The 19,049-nt window shown below is 36.5% G+C and overlaps 1 protein-coding gene across 3 annotated transcripts in view; it reads left to right on the top strand.

Moving 5' to 3' along the window:
- Positions 1-17,548, top strand: part of ESYT2 (extended synaptotagmin 2) — a 90,283-nt gene extending 72,735 nt beyond the window's left edge. For 2 of the 3 annotated variants that reach the window (XM_074899935.1, XM_074899934.1), the window contains 10 exons: positions 2,442-2,504; positions 4,454-4,528; positions 6,244-6,330; positions 7,099-7,248; positions 8,253-8,641; positions 10,905-11,003; positions 11,612-11,743; positions 13,124-13,229; positions 14,216-14,265; positions 14,384-17,548. In XM_074899935.1, the coding sequence (XP_074756036.1) occupies positions 2,442-2,504; positions 4,454-4,528; positions 6,244-6,330; positions 7,099-7,248; positions 8,253-8,641; positions 10,905-11,003; positions 11,612-11,743; positions 13,124-13,229; positions 14,216-14,265; positions 14,384-14,429 (1,197 nt within the window). In that variant the 3' untranslated portion in view covers positions 14,430-17,548. The remainder of the gene's footprint in view (positions 1-2,441; positions 2,505-4,453; positions 4,529-6,243; positions 6,331-7,098; positions 7,249-8,252; positions 8,642-10,904; positions 11,004-11,611; positions 11,744-13,123; positions 13,230-14,215; positions 14,266-14,383) is intronic. The other variant, XM_074899936.1, reaches the window with a different exon arrangement.
- The last annotated feature ends 1,501 nt before the right edge of the window (positions 17,549-19,049 follow it).

Below are 19,049 nucleotides of genomic sequence, written 5' to 3'. Positions count from 1 at the left end.
CCAGATCATACTGAATTAGTATCTGGCTTAATAAAAAACCAGCTTGTTATTTGTGGTGTGATTTATAGCTTTGTTATTAGGATTTACTGCAAATGTCACTGGCTGTTACAAAATGCTAGCCGGAATTCCACTGTGCCAGTTATCACTATCATTCTTGGATACCTGTCCCCTTTTCCTATAACTGCAGAGGCACTCAGAACCGTAGCAAGACAATTTTGTCACCCAAGGCAAGACCTTTTCTTGGCTTTTTGTATTGAATGCTCCCTTTTCTTCTCCTAGTCTCCTCCCGCCCAGCCTTTCAGCCACCATCCTCATGGACCTGCAGCTCCTTCCCTTGAAACCTGAAGTCTGGCTTAAACATATTTACCCCAGCTGATGTCCCTCTTGGCCTATCCTTGCTATGATTCCAGAGGAATTGAGACATGTTCAATATCCAGGAATCATGGGTTGCCTGCCTTTATAATTGATCACATAGGTTTGTTTTTGACTTTTAAAATTCTTTGAAATAATAATATAGGGGAAATAAAGATGTGTATTGAATATGCAGGTGGAAATGTGAAGGAAAGATGGCCAGTAAGTTGAGGGGCAGTTTAGGATTTAAAATTATCTTGATGAATTGTAGATATGATCTGAAAAAATAAAGTACTTTTCCATAGAGGATGGTCATTGCACCCATATAAATATGAGATGGAAATAGTTGTCTGATGGATAGCCTGACAGAAATGGATATGTGGTTTTGCTGTATCATATTATTTTGAAAGATAAACCCCATACTGTATATAGAAAAGAGGAAAGTAGCCTGTAAGATGTATGGATTAGCCCTTCTGTTCTACTTCACCTTTACCAAGGCCTTGATTTTGGCCACAGCCATTTAAGGTCTGGAGGACAGCAGTGATGGTAATGTTTAGAAAGCCAGTAAACATGACCAGCTGAGGAAGAGCATTTAGCCTTAGGAAGTAAAGATGGGGATGGAAATGATACAAGGCTGCTGCAAACAAAGTGATTTTTTCATGTTTGTCAGAAAACAAGTAACAGTGCTTAAACTCTAGCAAGGAACATAACTGTTAGGCGTAAATTTTTTTTTTTCTAATGAAAAGGATAGTTAAACATTAGGATTGAAATGTCTAGGGATATTGTGCAGTCTCAATCTTTGAAGGTCTTTAAGTACAGTAGTATTTCCTAACATACTAGATAAAGAGCTGTGGAAGATTCCATAATTCAAATTTAAGAAAAATAATTTTAAAAATCCCACAAAACCATCCAAACTTTATTTCTGATTTTCTCCAGTTTCATCATATTCTATCTTTATTCTGAAACAAAAATTTAAAGCTGAATGCCAGGAATCTTGTCATATATATTGGCCAACTTCAGCATATGACATTCCAAAATAAAATGTGAAAAAACCTTCTGTATAAAGGTTAAATCTCTCTTCAAAATCACTTCTGGATTCGAATTTCAGGAAGGCATTTCTTTTGGCAGAGCATTAATAATATCAGTTCCTGTTCATAAACCAGCATGTTTAAAAAGGCCATTATACATTTTTTTCTGTTGCCACACACTACATCTTTTAAAGCAGAATTCTCCCTTGAAACAAAAATTTGTGCTTAAAGAAAAAGCCAGCCATAAGTACACTAACTTGAAGTCTGTTTTATTTCAAAATAGTATTTCCTGAAATTATTTCTTATGAGCTGAACGCTAGTTTTCTGTAACATTTTTGTACTTTACATGTGTCACTTGAAGATTAATATATTATTATTAAAATAAAATTTTAAAATTTGCTTAATTATAGTTAGAGGTTTTGTCCTGCTAAATCAGTTCAAATTCCTATTATTAGTTTATTTGAACATCTTCAATTAACTGTATAAAGGAGTAGACCTTCATTCTAGTTAGCATGCAGTGGTTGTAATGTTCATCTGCTCAAATGACTTAGATTTGTATAATGATCTAAGTCCTATCAATACTTATAGCATTGTAATTTCTCACATAAAAAGACTCCTTCATATAATTACTTGACTTATCATCAGGGTAACTTCTATGTTGTGTAAATACACCTAACCAAATTTGAAAAGATTCATTCAGAAGGCAGTCCATAGGACATCAGGCATTCAGTAATACTTATTTAGTGAAGTTTCCATATTATGGTAAAAAAAAAACCCAACTGGTAAGGGAAATATGGCTGGACTGAGAGTACATTAGTTTTAAAGCAAAATAGAAACATTCAGAGAGGATAAGGAAAAAAGTTTTATCAGACTTTTTGTTGTTGCTGTGGTTCCTTCATTGTTTTGTTTGAAAGATTTTGGGGTTTTTTTAGGTTGAGTTGGTTTTTTTTTTCCCACCTGCTTTGTCCTATGTTGTCATTTCATAATTAATTAACCTAATGAAATTGCTTCATTGCATGACTTATTAACCCTTCCTATGTTCATTCTCTCCTGACTTAAAAGCATAATCCATTAGAATTTAACCCTGATGGCTTGAAGAAGGCTGCTGTTCAGAAAGCCCTAAAGGTAAAACTAATATAGTTGTCCATTTAAGGTCACGAAAGTAATTGGAAATGCACAAATGCCTGCAACACTTCTCTTCCAACAGTGTATGGAATTTCTGTTGCCAGATATATATTTAGTGCAATACTGTTTTACTTAAATTTGGTTTCAAGAAGCTGTCAAGACATTGCTAAAATACTATGGTCTCTGGAAATTTGAATTTTAGATTAGTCAAGTGGAGTATAGACTGCTTTAGAAGACTGAGGAAAAAAACAGTCCTGAGAACTAATTTAAAGTAGTAACTAAAGAACAAAGCTGACATGAAAGCTAAGACATCTTTCACATAATGAGCGATACTTTATTGGTCAGCTCTGAATTACTAACCAGTAAAACAAATCTCTGACATATTTTGAACTAATCTTGCTTCTGCTAGATGTTTTTAGAAGACTTTACATCTTTTATATAAATGGTAAATAAATTTAGCCCAGCTTTTTGATATGGAAGACATAGAGTTGAGAGGCAGACATGGAAGGCATAAGCTGAGTTCTCAGCTGGAGGAACTTGGACAAGAGGCAGTCTCTAATAGACTGTCAATAGCAATTCAGTAGCAGGTGTTAGAGGGACATTATATGTGTGTGTACATATTGCTACCTGTTTAGCACGAATTGAAGTTACTTATATTTATATAACAGCATAAGCAACATAGTCTTTTTCTCAACTTGTGTAGTTTCATCATTTTGTGAAGAAAAGGGAGTTTCAGGAACCTTTTTACAAAGAAAAAAAAGACACATATGTCACCTGCCATTTTAAACACCATCAGCTGGAGTGTAATATGACTTTCTGTTCCTTAAACCTTTGTATTCTGTTGTCTTTGAGAGTTAAATATTTTCAGTTAGAAGTAATGAAAAAAAGAAATGCGGCGTTCATCCAAGAAAGGAGTGCTTTCTTAACAGCTTTTTTTCTAAAGGGAAGTGTGTCACATTAAAGTCAAGTAATATTAGTTGAAGTATGGTGTCCAAAATGTAAGTTCAGATCTCAAAATATGTAAAATATGCACATTCTTAATTTAAAAGTATAAAATATTTTAATCAGTTGTAATTGTGACCTTACATGCATTAAGTAGATTTTAACTAACTTTCTGTTTACATAGCTGATCTGTACAATTTCCTACATGGCAGAATTCAAAGTATATTATTAACCATGTATACTGTATTTTCTAGGCCTTTTAAACTTCATTAACACCTGTTTGAGATGATTAACTTTCATGTCTAACTTTTCTAACTTAAATTTTTGTTAGGCTAATTTAAAATTTGCAGAAGAAACATATAGCTTGGAATGCTCCTGTGTATATATACAATTTGTTTCTAAACTGATGTTTATTTTCACAGTTTGATGTAATGCTATACAACTGGTGAGCAAGGCTCAGATATGACAGATGATTGATTCTCTAATAAAGAGTATTTGGTAAACTAGAAATATACATCAGGTACTTTATAGTGCATCTTCTTACTCCCCAAACTGAAAAGGAGGGAATATCACTGTTCTGATATTACATCAAATTGATAATACTACTGCACTGTAAATAAAGTAAGCTTGTGCTTTGTCCATATCTCCCATGTGCATGCAATATTCTTTTTGCAGTTTTAACTGTTTCATTAGCTTTTGGGGGTGTAATGCTATTAAAGGATAAGAATTTGCACCTTACCAGTTTCATTCAAAGAAAGCAGAAAGGAGTCTAAAACTCCTACTTATTTGTGGGGTTTTGCTTCAGCATATTTAGGATAGTTGGATGCCTTGATGTTAATGTGTTCAACAGTTCCTAGCCAGTCTGCCATTCAGGGCTGTTGAATAAAATACTGACAATGATAAGCATATAGTAGTATGCATACAATTTGTATTTTTAAGATGCAAGTTTCAGAAAAGAGAGGTTTTGCTTTATTCTGAAGGCAAAGTTTTTGCTTTTTCTTTACCAGTCAGGAAAGAAAATAAACAGCAATCCCAACCCACTTGTTTTGCTGTCAGTTGGACATAAGGCACAGGAAAGTAAGGTAAGTTCCTACTCTTCATACTTGGCTCTGTCTACAAACATTTGATGGCTCTGTGTGCTTGGCATTGGCTGTCAAGCTGTTGAGCATATACACTGTACTGAAAGTTGCCACCAGCACGGAAAATGCCAACAAGAAGCCAAGGATTGAATGGGTGCTTACCCAGTTTAAACTGTCTATGAGTTAGACCATTGTTTTTAACTATCTGTAGATGTCCTTCCACAGTAGGTTCTGATCTGCAACTGGAATTCCTACAGCAGTGATTGTATAAAAACCAGCATGGGCAAACAGCAGGCTTCAAAATACTGATCAAGATTTGAAAATTTAGAGAATCGGAGAGTTAATGTCCAGGTTGAAAAGAACCACTGAAGATTATCTGCTTGAGCAGTGTCCTTGAAGTAGGACCTTAGATTAGCAAACATGCTGTGTAGCTCTTAGGGGTGTAGTTTAGCGAGGCTACTTTGTTGTCTGCTGCTTTTTCTGCTTTGAGGTATGGACCACTTTTGTGCTTTGAGTCAGCTGTCATGTAGCACTTTTGAGCTCCTTCACACTCCAAGGTAGACATTCATGGAATCCTTTCTAACAGTTCTCAGAGCAAGTTGAAATCTGCTTTTCTGAAGTCCAAGGTTTTTATTCTTCTGTTTGTTTTTCTCATGCCCCCTTAGGATCTTAAGCTCTGTGATCTTAACGTCACTGTAGCCATGTCACTGTAGCCAAGGTTGCTGTTGAGTCACATCTGCAAACTAATACTCCTCATTTCTAAGTGATGGATTCAGTACACCATCACTCCTAGTCAACATATCCAATGACTGAAAACAGCCAGAACTGTTATGACAGTGTGTGTATTCTTAGCACAAACTCTTAGTTGCTTGTGCACCATTGTGCTGCTTTCCTAGAAGACATCAGAGTAGTTGAAGCTCTCGGTGAGAATGCGGTTCTGCAGACCTGAGACAGTTTTGTGTTTTCTGAAGAACATGTCATCCATCTCTTTTTTTCCTAATCAGGTGGTCTGTAACAGATGCCTGTCATTCAAACAGCTCTTTAAAATAAAATAGCATCAGCAAAGTGATGCCTAGCTAGGTAGATATATGTAATATGGGAGGAGAGGACATCTGATTTGGCTTCTTCATAACCCTGTTAAAAATTCTCACAAAGACTAAACCAGATGTTATATACAGTCTTAATTTTGACCTATTAGAGAATAGAGGTAGAATTTAAAGTCCTTTGTTCCTGTAGATTGCTTTTTTTATGAGCACTTCTGTGTGCCTCCTCCCCCAGTTACTCAGTTGCTGGAAGTAGTGAGATGTCCAAGTGAAATCTTCCACATGGCTGCTTGGAGATTAGAAGGAAATATATGAGTTTCTAGGAGTTTTATTGAGTTAGTTCAGCCCTTATAGATAAGTATGAGGAGAGAGAGAATGTGCCAGTCTGAAGACCTTGCATTTGTTCATAGACTGGTGTGAAGTAAAGGTTCTTTAGCAATTTTACTTTACAGCAACTTTCATGCAAAACATATTCTATGTCCTGTGTATAATTTTATATGTGATCTTATATATATATACACCTTGGGTCGATTCCACTTGGACTTTGTTTAAATATGTTAGGTTTCAGACATAAATTTTGCAAAGCCAGAATGAAAAATGTACTCAAGTCTTGACATTGGCTTTATTAGACAGAAATATTTTATAATTTGTATGCTTCCTGTTCTCTAACTTCAGATTCGATACAAGACCAATGAACCAGTATGGGAGGAAAACTTTACTTTCTTTGTACATAATCCCAAAAGACAAGATCTTGAAGTTGAGGTATGTTGTCTCATTCTTTACATACCTTTCTTTTTTAAGACATTGCAGTAGTAACATTCAGACATTACAGGCTGTTATGAAATGAGACCGAATACACTGTGAGCACCATTAAAATTATGCTTAAAGTGTTCTTTAAGACCAGGCTATGAAATGTTTATTTGCATTTACTACTAAAAGGAAGAGATACTGTAACCACTCTCACCAGAACATAGTTGATGGTTGTCTTGCTTAAAAAAGAGAACAAAAGTAAATTTTGATACCTGTTTCAAATCTTAACATTCTTAACTGCTAGCAGAAATTGCTGTTATGTATGGCTGATTTGTTTCCTCTCTCATCATAAGGAAGTTTTGGCTTCATCCAAATACTGTGTCCCTTTACACTACTGACATGTCATTTACATCGTTAAGAGAGACTGTAGTGTAAATGAGGACAGCCCTAGTTACTATTCCTCTAACAGTTGTGGGAATTAATTTTCACACAGACTGTTTGGAAACCATGTAGTTACTTTGATCAAGGGTCAGATCAACATAGATGTGATGATTAGTTTTCTATCTTGCTTTTGCTGTACAAGATAGGGATGAAGAAACCAGGCATTTAGTATATTTGCTATTTCCCCCTTCAGTGATCAGGGAAATCTGGTTTAAGAACAAACAACATTTGATATTGTTTGGATTTTTTGTTTTTAAATGAAATTGTCATGTCCTTTTCTTTCTCTGAATTCTTACAAAGCAGATGATACAAAATGACTTAGCTTCTGTGTTCCTGCAGGTGAGGGATGAACAGCACCAGTGTTCTTTGGGGAACTTCAAACTGCCTCTAAGCCAGTTGCTAGAAAGTGAAGATTTAACTATGCATCAGCGGTTCCACCTGAGCAACTCTGGTCCAAACAGCACTATAAACATGAAGATTGCACTCAGGGTACTCTAAAACTTCTCCCATTGTAAATATCTGAAAGCATATTTAAGACTATTGTGACTTCTTTTCTTCTGGCTTTACGAAGAAGATAGTATGTTTCTGTGGGTGTCACAGTGCCAAATATCCTTAGTGTGGCAATGCTATCGAGTACACAAAGATAATCTCTAATTTAAATACATTCTGTTTCAAAAACAGAAAATTCTCTGAATGAAACAGTAATCACCTGCATTAAGATTGAGGTTTCCTGTGGTTTTAGGTTCAGAAATCATGTTTGGAATCTAAATTCCTTCAAGTTTTTTATGACTCAGAAGGCTATAGATCAATGAAATCGCCTTTACCTTATAGAAGTGGAACTGAGGGCATGATGGTTTAAAAAGAATACTTTATCGGGAAAGGAAGTGCCTTTGTAGTACTAGAAAAATCAGACTAACTCAAGCACCTTGGAGTTTTGAAGACAAAACTTGTATACCTGAAAGTTGGTTTGTCTTTTTCCCCAGCTAAATTATTTGGTTTAATGAGGTAGTATATCTCTTTGCAAACACTGTCAAACTTCTGTTATTTGTTCTTTTCTAAAGCACTTTCTTGCTTACATGTCATTAATAAATGAAAGTAACCTGTAAAAGAGTAAGCAAGGACAATGAGTGAGAAGAACCTGTGGTGTAGGAATATATTTCAAAAGATCAGAAGAAAGCAATTATAGAATAGTTTTGCGGGTGGCTAGAGCTGCAAAGTAAATAGCACTTGCACCAGAAGTGCTTAGAATATAGGAAGAGAATAATGAAGATATAATTCTAAATGAATGAAGAATTTCACATTGTTTTATAGTTGCCACAAAGAAGATGGAGCTATGTTTTGCTGTGCAAAAGGCTTCCTTTTGTAGAGTGAATAACTGTGAATATTTTTAGCCCTGCTTTAGTGTCACCAAGCAGTACTCTTGTAGAAACAATTTTGTTCCGGTTTCTTGAACTGGAAGATAGTAATATTATATGTATTGTTACTGTATCTAGGTCCTTTCTCTTGAAAAGCAAGCAAGATCTCCAGATCATCAACATTCAGCCCAAGTAAAAAGGCCATCTCTTTCCAAAGATGCAAGAAAATCATCTTTTAAGCCTCAGGTTCCTGTCTCACCAACACCGGATTCAAACAAACCTGTTCCAGCTTCCCCAGTGATTGACAGTGATAAAAAGACTGATACAGCTGAAAAAAGTCAGCCTCCCAATGCCAGCCCTCAGTGGCCAACAGATCTCAGCCGAAGTTCCTCCAGTCTTCATGCCTCTAACTTCTCTTATTCTCCCAGCCACCTCTCAGTCAAAGAACCCACTCCTAGCATAGCCTCAGACATATCTCTGCCTATAGCCACGCAGGAGCTACGGCAAAGACTACGACAGCTTGAAAAGTATGGTGTTAATTACTTGGTTTTGCAAAGCATCTAAGCTGATTTATAAAAAATGTTGTCAATGCAGCCAAAGAAAGAGTGCTTAGTTTGCATTTCAGTAATATTTTTTCCTGTTGCAGTTTGAGCCTGCCAACTGAAAATCAGCCATTGTGATTTTCTGCTTCCTCACTGTACCTCAGTTAGATTGTACAATTAGAAGTTACCTTACCATTCCAGTGATCTGCAACATAAAGCCTACTTTGTTCTCATAGCTACACTGTGTCGTGCTAAAAAGAGTGGAATAGCAAGAGGGAAGGATATTTTTTGATACATTAATCACTTCCATGGCAAGAGTTGCCTGTTTCACCACTGAATCCTATTAATATTAACCCAATTAAACTGAAGATAGTTGGTCTATTTAGATTACTTGGAGTTAACTAGAAACAATGTTAAATGAATAGTCAGTTAATTCAATTAATGAGGATTGCTGCAGCCACACTTTCTTAAATTTTTTTTATTTTTTTTTATTTATTTTTATTTTTTTTTATTTTTTTTATTTTTTTTACTTGACTCAATGGGCAGCTATACTTACCAGTAAAGAGCTAAGCAGTCATTCTGCTCTAAATAGGAGAATGGAAACATTAATTCCCTATTCACGTAGCTTCTCTGTGAATCTAAGTAGAAAGATTTTAATTTTTTAATTTGTAACAGACTGAACTGATTAATCTTTTTCTCTATCAGTGTTTATAGAATCAGTAGAGTAATATAGGTTGGAAAGAACCTCTGGAGGTTAGTCAGCCAACTGATCAAAGCAAATCCCACTTCCAGGTTAGATCAGGTTTCCAAACAAGTTTTGAATATCTCCTAGGATGGAGGTTTCAAAACCTTTCTCAGCAATTCCAGTGCTTAACCACTCTACTGCAAATGTGTTTTTTTCCGTATTTACAATCGGAATTTATCTTGCTGCAACTAGACTGTGGCCTCTTGTTCTTTTACTGTGCATGGCCATGAGGAGTCTGACTTAAGTCTTCCCTATAATGTCTGTTTTAAGTAGTGAAAGACTGCAATTGAATCTGCTGTTGGCTGTCTCTTCAGTTTGTACAAACCCATTTCCTTCACCAGCTGCTTATGTGCTCCAGTCCCCCATTTATCTTTATGGTCCTCTGCTGTCTTGTCTTTCAGTTTGTCAGTCTCTCTTCTTGCCCAGAACTGTTAGACTTTGTTCCTGGTGCTAGACTTTGTTAATTATAATAAAAGTTGAAATACTACTCCTTATTTAATACATAAATTCCTTAATTTCTCATTTGGTAAGAGTGCTAAAGCTATGGCTAAGGAGGTCCTTTATTGTAGGTCCCATGTTTTTAGGTGCTCTGATTTTTATTTTTTTAATTTTAACTAAGAAAATACTGAACTGAAATGCTTCATTCTAGTTTTTAAAGTGAATGACTTGCGAATTTGAATGGAACAACCACTTTGTAGTAGCTATTCACAAGAGACGCACCTCTCCTTTGAAGTTAAGATATCCTTCAGGTGGTTGAGAAATGCCAAGTATGCCATATACTGTCCTGTGTGAAATGGAAAATACTCATAGTCAGTTTACACAAACTAAAGTAAGCATTTCATAGAGATGAGGAAACTGCAAATATTGGCCATTCTTTAAAACAGAAATTATTAAACATGGTGCTTGCTTTTTATTTAAGCATGGCCTGTATTTGTTAGTGTAAATTGATTCTAATCTTATTTTGAATGTGTCATGAGCTGTAGAAAAGTAAAATGACTGTTTATACTGTGATTTGACCTTTTAAAACAATAAGTGTGTTTAAGCATTACTGTTTTAATCCCAAGAATATTTATATTTCTACATTAGAGAATTTAGAAAAGAATGAGCTAATGGGGTCCTGGCCATAGGTAAGAGTGGCCCATCACTGAGGTTTTCATTGCAGTTTGCACCATTATTATTTCCAAGTTCCTAGATACTGCTTTAATGTTTATTTTAGGGTAAGCAAGTCCTTTACTGATGTTTTCAAAGTACTGAAGAGCAGCTGACCTCTAAACTGACAGGAATACCTAGCTTATTTTGGAGAGTAGAACTGTTGGACCAAGGAACTGAAGTACAAGGAACTGATGAAGTTATGCCCATATGCTAACACACATATTGGTCTACTGAAAAGTTAAATGTATAATACATGATGTCTGGGAAAACTACTCAGCATGTATTTCAGCTAGGTGTTCCTTTAAATATGCATTTTAAAAACTAAGCATAATGTTCTACTTTTTCCTGCAGTGGAACAACTCTGGGGCAGTCTCCCTTAGGACAGATTCAGTTAACAATTCGTCATAGTTCACAAAGAAACAAACTGATTGTTGTAGTGCATTCCTGCAGGTAAGCATAAAATATCAAATTTCATTTTTGTGCCTATTTCTTTGTGAGCTTTGTCATATCTTGACTCATCATAAATTGGTTGTCTGGATGATCTTTGTTATTTTTAAAATAATGTACTGATTGCACTTATGTATTAATACAAAAACATAAAGAGCTATGCTCAGAATCAGTAAAAACCTTGTTCAAGATTTTGCTGTGATTTTATATTTCTCTATTATTCCTCTGTCATATTTTAAATGAAAATGGCATGTAGATTTTTATCAGCAGTATCTGAAAGTTATCTCTGAGAGACTGAATTTTTCATGGAATGACAAAAATGCATGATTTTTAGAAAGCCATGTATAAACTTTGAATTGGAATTTAAGAAACATTGTATTCCCACCTCTGCTATCTGCTCACCATTTATCTGATCTTGTACAAGTCACTGCTTAGCATTTGGTTTAATTTTTCTTTTCTACTGCTGTTATCTGTGTGCTGTATCCTGTGCATCACACTTTGTGCAGGACATCCCACAACTGGTTCATTAAGTGATAGTAGTGTAGACACTTATATTCAGCAATGTCTCATTTATTTTCTAAGTGTTTTTCCTTGTTTTTCACTGGTCACAGAAATTTAATAGCATTTTCAGAAGAAGGATCGGATCCATATGTGCGGATGTATCTACTGCCTGATAAGAGACGATCGGGAAGAAGAAAAACACATGTGTCAAAGAAGACATTAAACCCAGTGTTTGATCAAATGTACGTTCTCAACTATGTGTAGTAGTTTTATATCATGTAATTATAAAGCTGTCAAACCAAGGTTTCTCAGCTTACCTGAATGGATGAGCTGTTGAAACTCCTAGTTGTCACCACGAGACTTGATCACACCTTTCTCTTCTGCTTTAAGAGCTCTTCCCATACTTCTATTCCCTGTTATCACCACAGCCCTTCTTACTCTGTTACCAGCCACTCCTCTTTTTTTCTGCTTTATCCTACATCAGTTACCTCCCCTTTGTGCTGGTAGCTAAGAAGCAGTGTGTGCTCTGACGAACGTGAGTGCCATTTAGGTGGCCAATGCTGTTGGTATGTCTTCCCGCCAGGAGCATGTTGATTCTGCCTGGCTGATTGCCTCCTAGCTGGTAGGTGCTGCCTCCTTGCTGGGACAGGCCAGCCAGTGTCTATGCATGATCACATTGCTCAGTCAATCTAGTTGGTGGCACTTCTCAGCATTCAGAGAGTCATTTACCTCATAGGTTATATTCCAGCCCACAGGCTGGAAGTTGTGCAAGCTTGTGCAACATTATATTGCATAAAAATCCTTATCTTCTGCACTTCTTGATTATAGTTTCTTTCATACATGTACCCCTTACTCCCCCACCCATCACTTTTCCATAAAGATGACCTTTCTCTACAGACAGAAAGTTAATTTGGGGAAAACAGCGCTTCATTCTGTCCAAGGGAAATCTGTAGATCATTAGTTAGGGCCTCTGGTAGGTTTTCCTGGGAGTGCAGCACTCTCCTGTTTATTCCGGGTAATAGATTTGTTTTACTGTGCCTTTCCAAGTAAAATGTATTGCAAAGCAATAAACCTGTTTAAGAACTGTAGTGACAAATAGATGTAGATTGTGGTATAATCTTGCCCTCACTTTCTGTAAGCTTCAGATCAAGGAAACAAAAGGCATTCTTCCTTAAAAGTTGATAGGTTTCCTTGGTGTACCAGGAAAGAAAAAGGAGCTCTGGTTGTCAAGGACTGAGGATCCGTAAGACTGACCAGTCTTTCCCTTTTTTGGAGAATAGTGGTACTGAGCTGTCAGTGTAGCTGGTTTCTTCGTTCTCTTCTCTGTAGAGTCAGTGGTTGACCCTTCCTTGGTTTGTTTGGTGTGTGTTTGTTTTGTTTTACCAGTGGCTTCTAGAGACCAAAAGTAACAGAAGTGAAACATTTGATGTTGATACTGATCATGGTATTGAAGCAAAATTTTAGGCAAAACACTGGGATTTTTTTCTTCATTTATCTTGGACTTAATTTTTTGTTTGGGGCGAGGGATGATTCAGTTATGATTTGAATTGTTGCTTCACTGTAGGAGCTGAACTTGCACTTCAGGTACAAAATTCTCTCTAAAGCATCACTTTGCTTGTCAGATTTGATTTCAGTGTTTCCCTGCCTGAAGTACAGAGAAGAACACTAGATGTAGCGGTGAAGAACAGTGGTGGTTTCTTGTCCAAAGATAAAGGGCTGCTTGGCAAAGTAAGTTGAGTTGAAACTGAGTAACAAGCAAATTCTGTTAATACAGCATGTTATTCTATAAGACTAAAATCCTCATGTGATATGAGCTTGTTGGTATTGACTGAAGCACCTGATTCAGGTACAAAGCTTTTCAAAATTGTAGATGGCTTAGATTTCAAGCTTCAGTAAGGGAAGGAACAAACTGCAGAGACATACATAAAAAGATGAGGCATTAATCTCTTCTAGAGAACAGTAAGTTTTGAAGCTGGCAGCAACAAAAGTAAACTGCATGTCAGACTTACTAATCATACCATCACAGAAAGAAAATAACCAGTAGAAAACAGAAGAGATCTCAGAAAATGTCCAGACAAAACTGGAAAGACAAGCAAGAGTACTTAGAGAAGCACACAGAACAAATGTATGTTTAGTAATTAAAATCCTAGATTGTAAAATCCATGGGAGAGAACTGCTGCTGGAGACATTTTCAATGCTAAAACCAGCTGTTGTGTTTACAACTTCACTGTTCTATAGGCACTCAACAAATCGCTCTATTTCATATACATGTGATTTGGAGCATGCAAAAAGGAATTGTAAATTCCTTGTGAATTGCCATGTTCAAGCTATGTAAAGAGGATTAGAAATATGAGAATCATGGTCCGTTCATGGTGAATGGTGCTCTTAATTTTCCTGTTTACCAGGAAGGCTGTGAGCATAAACACATCAGCTGATTGCCATTGCCAAGATATGCCATGTTCAGAATTTAAGCCTGTGAGGTACTCTGGGACCATATCACTGAAGAGTATAGATTTTTAGGTCAAAACCAGCAATTTGAAGCTACTGCAAGTCAGCCAGACAGCAGATAGCTATGATGACAAGGATGTAAAATGTATTTTTTTACTAATGGCTTTACTTACACTGTAGTTTACAGGATTGTCAGATTTGGTCTTTAAAAGACACAGAATGAAAGGCATACAAAGGGCATTGATTGCTAATTTAACTTTCCACAGTTATTAATACCTCTGGCATCTGAAGAACTTGCTAAAGGCTGGACCCAGTGGTAAGTATAATATTTCCTTTATTAATAATAATACTTATTAATAACTAGTGTGTTAACAGTTTTAATAATACCTGCTAAATGTAAAAAAAAAGAATTATTATTTTTTTTCCATTTTCAGGTATGATTTAACAGAAGACGGTACAAGGCCACATGGTGCGAGTTAGGCCCATGGATACTGGGAATTCCCCATGCATAATTTTGCCAACCTTTATATATTTTTAAAGCGTTGCTCTCACAGATGTACCGATATTATTTTTATAGCTTTACTGATTTAGTTCTTAGACACATCCCAAATAATTTTATAACACTTGGTCATTTTATGTAGACATAGCCTTTCTCATTGTTAAACTTTGTATTTTAATGTGCTAAACAATTTTATGTGTTACTGTAATGTGCAATAGTTAAGTAACCTTTTGTGTTTAAATCTATCTTTGATGGCTGTACCTATTAGAAAGTGAAGAGATTATGTTCTGCTGGTTTCCTGCATTGTTTTCTATCTCACCAACGTATACTGTACCATGTAAATATATACTATTTTTTTATAATTCTTTCATGCTGGTTTGAATTCAGAAGAAAAATAGATAAAGGATATAGATATTTTCTTCGAAATGCATGTTAATTTCTTCAGATGAATCTTTTGTCTTTGCAGCACAATGGTCTTAATCATTTTGTGATATTCGTCAAAAACAAACTGCAGAAAAACATTTTTATTTTATTGTGTATCTGGCCCAGTGTGGCTAGCTAAAAATGTACAAAACGTTAACATTTTAATATTTATATATAAATGTATTATTGGAAAATCATGCTATAGAATATTATAAACAAAAAGGGGAATTCTATAAATATTGTATAAATAGAGGATGAGGTCCATGAATCACAGTTTCTAAATCTGAGTTTTCTTTTAATGGAGTAAACATAACAAACAGTACAGTTTTATTATACAGGTTCACTTGGATTTTGTTATTTATTCCTGTACTCTACAGTACTAGACATGTGACCTTTTGAAGGTATGAGGACATGGATTTTTCTGTATTATAAACAAATAACCACTTAGAACTGTCTGTACTGCCATGTTTCACTGATTTATAAGGTATACAAATCAGCTTGCAATGTAAGTTCATATAGTAGGCATACATACAAGACATATATTATTTTTATTATACAATACTGTGCTAAATAGTATATTATGCTATACCTTCTGTAATACTAATATGGAGCACCAGTAGGTAAGTGAGTGTGAAACTGAGTTGAAACTGACTGTCTTTACAGTTGCTTCATTGCTACTTAGTGTGTTTGGTGCATGAAAAAAAATGCACGTCAGGGGTCCACACAGGTTTCTTGAGAAATAATGGCATTCTACTGAAGCATTGCCATAGTCTGCTGCAAGACTACAGCAGTGATACAATTAGCACAAACTGATGAAAGTAGACAGTTGAAAGTTGAAGGGAAGAGTATCAGCCTAAACGGCTGAGCTCATAAGTCTAATTTTATGAATAATGGGAAATTTTTTTTTGTATTCAGAACTGATTTTTCTTTTTCTGGTAAGTTTTTCTCAGACTGTTATAAAAATGTGCATTAAGAATCCAGGAGACCAGTTCAGCTCTTTCAGAGCCAACACCCTCATTCTTGGATAAATATGCAATTATTTAGCTAAGATTCTAGAATGATCTCTCAGCCAAGAAAGAATTTCAAAGTAGAATAATGAACTCCTGAAATTAGCTTTATTGTAAGATTACTGACAGAACCTTAATTCTAGATGTAGAATATGCCTACATTACTAGATGTACCAAAGTGCCTACCATAGATGTAGCTTTCTGTCTTTTTCAAGTTTAAGAATTGATTCAGTTTGTCTAAATTCAGTTTAACATGAACATTTGTCGCCGATGTGTGTGACATGCATGCATACATCTCTATACAGTGATGGCCTTCGTATTGCCACATTTTATACAAGACAATTTAAGCAAACTAATTTACATTGTAAATTTTGCTGCTGTTACTTTCAGATGGACTGGGCAATAGAGAGAGGTTCTTTATAAGAAAACATTTCCATTTGAAGGCTTCACTCTATATTGGAATGTATGAACATCTATATATACACACACACACTCATCTACTCATATCAAATGTAATATATTATGAAATACATATTTTCTTTGCTAGTTCTCCATCAAAATGTTAAGAATGGGAAGACAGAGAATTACTATTAATGAAAATGCAGAAAGAGAAAGCTGATCTAAATAAAGGAGGTCTAAGAGCACCAGTTCAGCATAATTGTCTTTTTGTCTTGGTTCAACCTGAGGTAAAAGGACTTTTGTTGTACACCTTGGCCAGTGACTCCCCAGAGTTTGATCCATAGCCAACAAATGGGCTGTTAAATTGATTTGGTGTTTCAAGTCTTAAGTGAAGTCTGGGGACAGATGTTAGAAGACTCTGCACACATTCCATCTTCTGAAGTTTTGAGGGGGAAAATAATGCTGTTTGGGTAAATGTGAGATGATAGCACAAAGTGAATAGCTTAATAAAGTATATAGGACAGGTTTCCAAAATAGCTCACAACTGAAAATTAGGGATACGTTCTTAAGAGAGACCAGTTCCCATTTAGGAATCTAAAATGAAGAGATTGAATTGTCATTGTAATTCAGCAACAGTAATTCCCATTGACAGTTACCAGTCCTGGATGCCAGACTCTTTAGAAATGTTCTGAGTGAATTTGGATCAGGATATGACTGCCTAGAAGAGATTGCTTCTTTTGATAGTGGAAACAAACCTCTGTATCATAGTTACCAAATTCTTATTTTCTGTTTATATGGAAGTAGGAAGGATGAACGTAATTTTTCCTCTGAGCAAAAATTGCACCTCATTATCAAGTCAATGTATTCAATGTCAACTGAAAGCTTTTCATGTAGTTCTTGTTTATCCTGTGCCTTAAAATATGAACATATGAAGATGTTTAAGAAATGGCTAAAAATAAGCTTTGTTACTTGTATGTACCAACATATGTGTTCTACTATTGAAACTGTTTTTAGAAATATTCTGCTTCACTCACAAGAAAACCAGCTTTCTTAATTATAGGAGTGGTATAAACCGAACTCAAATCAGCATGCATATTGCTTGGATTTGGATTAAGAGAGTTTTAATTTTCTGTCTTGAATCCTTTATCAGAGCTGCAGCAAATGGTGAGAGTTGAAATGAGAACAAAGGGTAATCAATTTTGTACAGATTGCCTTTTTTGCTCATGTAATTCTACATTATGATGCATGTATTTATTCAATAAATGGTTCATATGGAAGTCAGTGTGTTGCTTCCCTCTACACACACTCTCTTTTCCTCTCTTTTGCATATCCCTGTCCTAAGTGGTAATACGATGAGGTAAATTTTTACATTAGTCATGTATACCGACTACTATGACCTAGGCAGCCTTGCTGTAAGGTTTGTAGGCAGTGGGTCCAGAGGAGGCCACGAAGATGATCAGGGGACTGGAGCACCTCCCCTGTGAGGACAGGCTGAGAGAGCTGGGGTTGTTCAGCCTGGAGAAGAGAAGGCTCCGGGGAGACCTTCTAGTGGCCTTCCAGTACTTAAAGGGGGCTACAGGAGAGATGGGGAGGGACTCTTTATCAGGGAGTGTAGGGATTGAATGACAGGTAACAGTTTTGAACTGAAAGAGGGTAAATTTAGATTAGATAGAAGGAAGAAATTCTTCACTGTGAGGGTGGTGAGGCCCTGGCACAGGTTGCCCAGAGAAATTGTGGCTGCCCCCTCCCTGGCAGTGTTCAAGGCCAGGTCGGATGGGGCTTTGAGCAACCTGGGCTAGTGGAAGGTGTCCCTGCCCGTGGAAGGTGTCCCTGCCCATGGCAGGGGGGGTGGGACTAGATGGTCTTTAAAGTTCCCCCCTGTTCTGCTGATTAAAGATACCAGTTAAACTCAGACACTGAAGTGAAAAGAGTAGGCGTATTTTACTAGTGATAACCAATGTAACAGTGTAATACAGAAAATGTGCAGTAAGAAAAAGCAGACTAGTGCACTTAAAGCAGCAAACAGGAAAAAACAGGGTAATTCATTAAATCATTACTACACGAGAGAGAGAATGGAGATTAAGAAAAATACATCACCACATGCATGTATCACCATCACCCAGACCCGCAGTGGCTGGGCAGCCCCGGTTACAGCGAGGGCTTGGAGAGCCCGTCCCGGCCAGTGGGAAATCCTATGCGGTGCCTCCACCCGTAGGTGAGGTGCCAAAGTCACTGTGAGTGGGCCCAGCCTTATATACCAGAGATCAACCAGCCAGAATAGCTGGCACCTTTGTTTTGAGCGGAAAATTTCTGGTTTCATTCTCCTGTTGGATTCCACCCAAAGCCTGGCCAGGGCTCGGGGGGGGAAACGAAGGGAGTTTCTAACAAGGCCAGATACTTGGGTTCTCAGCCTTGAACAAGGCCAGACAAGGGAAATTGGCTACATTTTCTCCTCATACTGATTATATTTTGTCTAAGCTGCATCTTTCACTAGCGAGTTTACATACTTTGTTAATGATTACAGACTAAGTTAGCAGCTTCGGCCTGGGGCCTGTTGTTCAGGCTTCAGCATAAGTGGGTTGTTATAACTTAGTACAATACCTGCTAGCACAATGGTTTTCAGTTATAAAACATACAGGATTCATCTATAGGTCAACTCTGGCTTGGGCCAGTTGTCCAAACCTTAGCATTTCACCCCCCAACCCAACCCACTCCATGATTCTATGATTTTTACATGAGAGAAAGGGGAATGAGAAGTACAGGCTACTTCAC

The sequence above is a fragment of the Athene noctua genome, chromosome 2, assembly GCF_965140245.1.
Source record: "Athene noctua chromosome 2, bAthNoc1.hap1.1, whole genome shotgun sequence".
Taxonomy (NCBI): Eukaryota; Metazoa; Chordata; class Aves; order Strigiformes; family Strigidae; genus Athene; species Athene noctua.
Note: the sequence above shows the minus strand (reverse complement) of the source record. Positions and strands in the feature narration are given on the sequence as shown.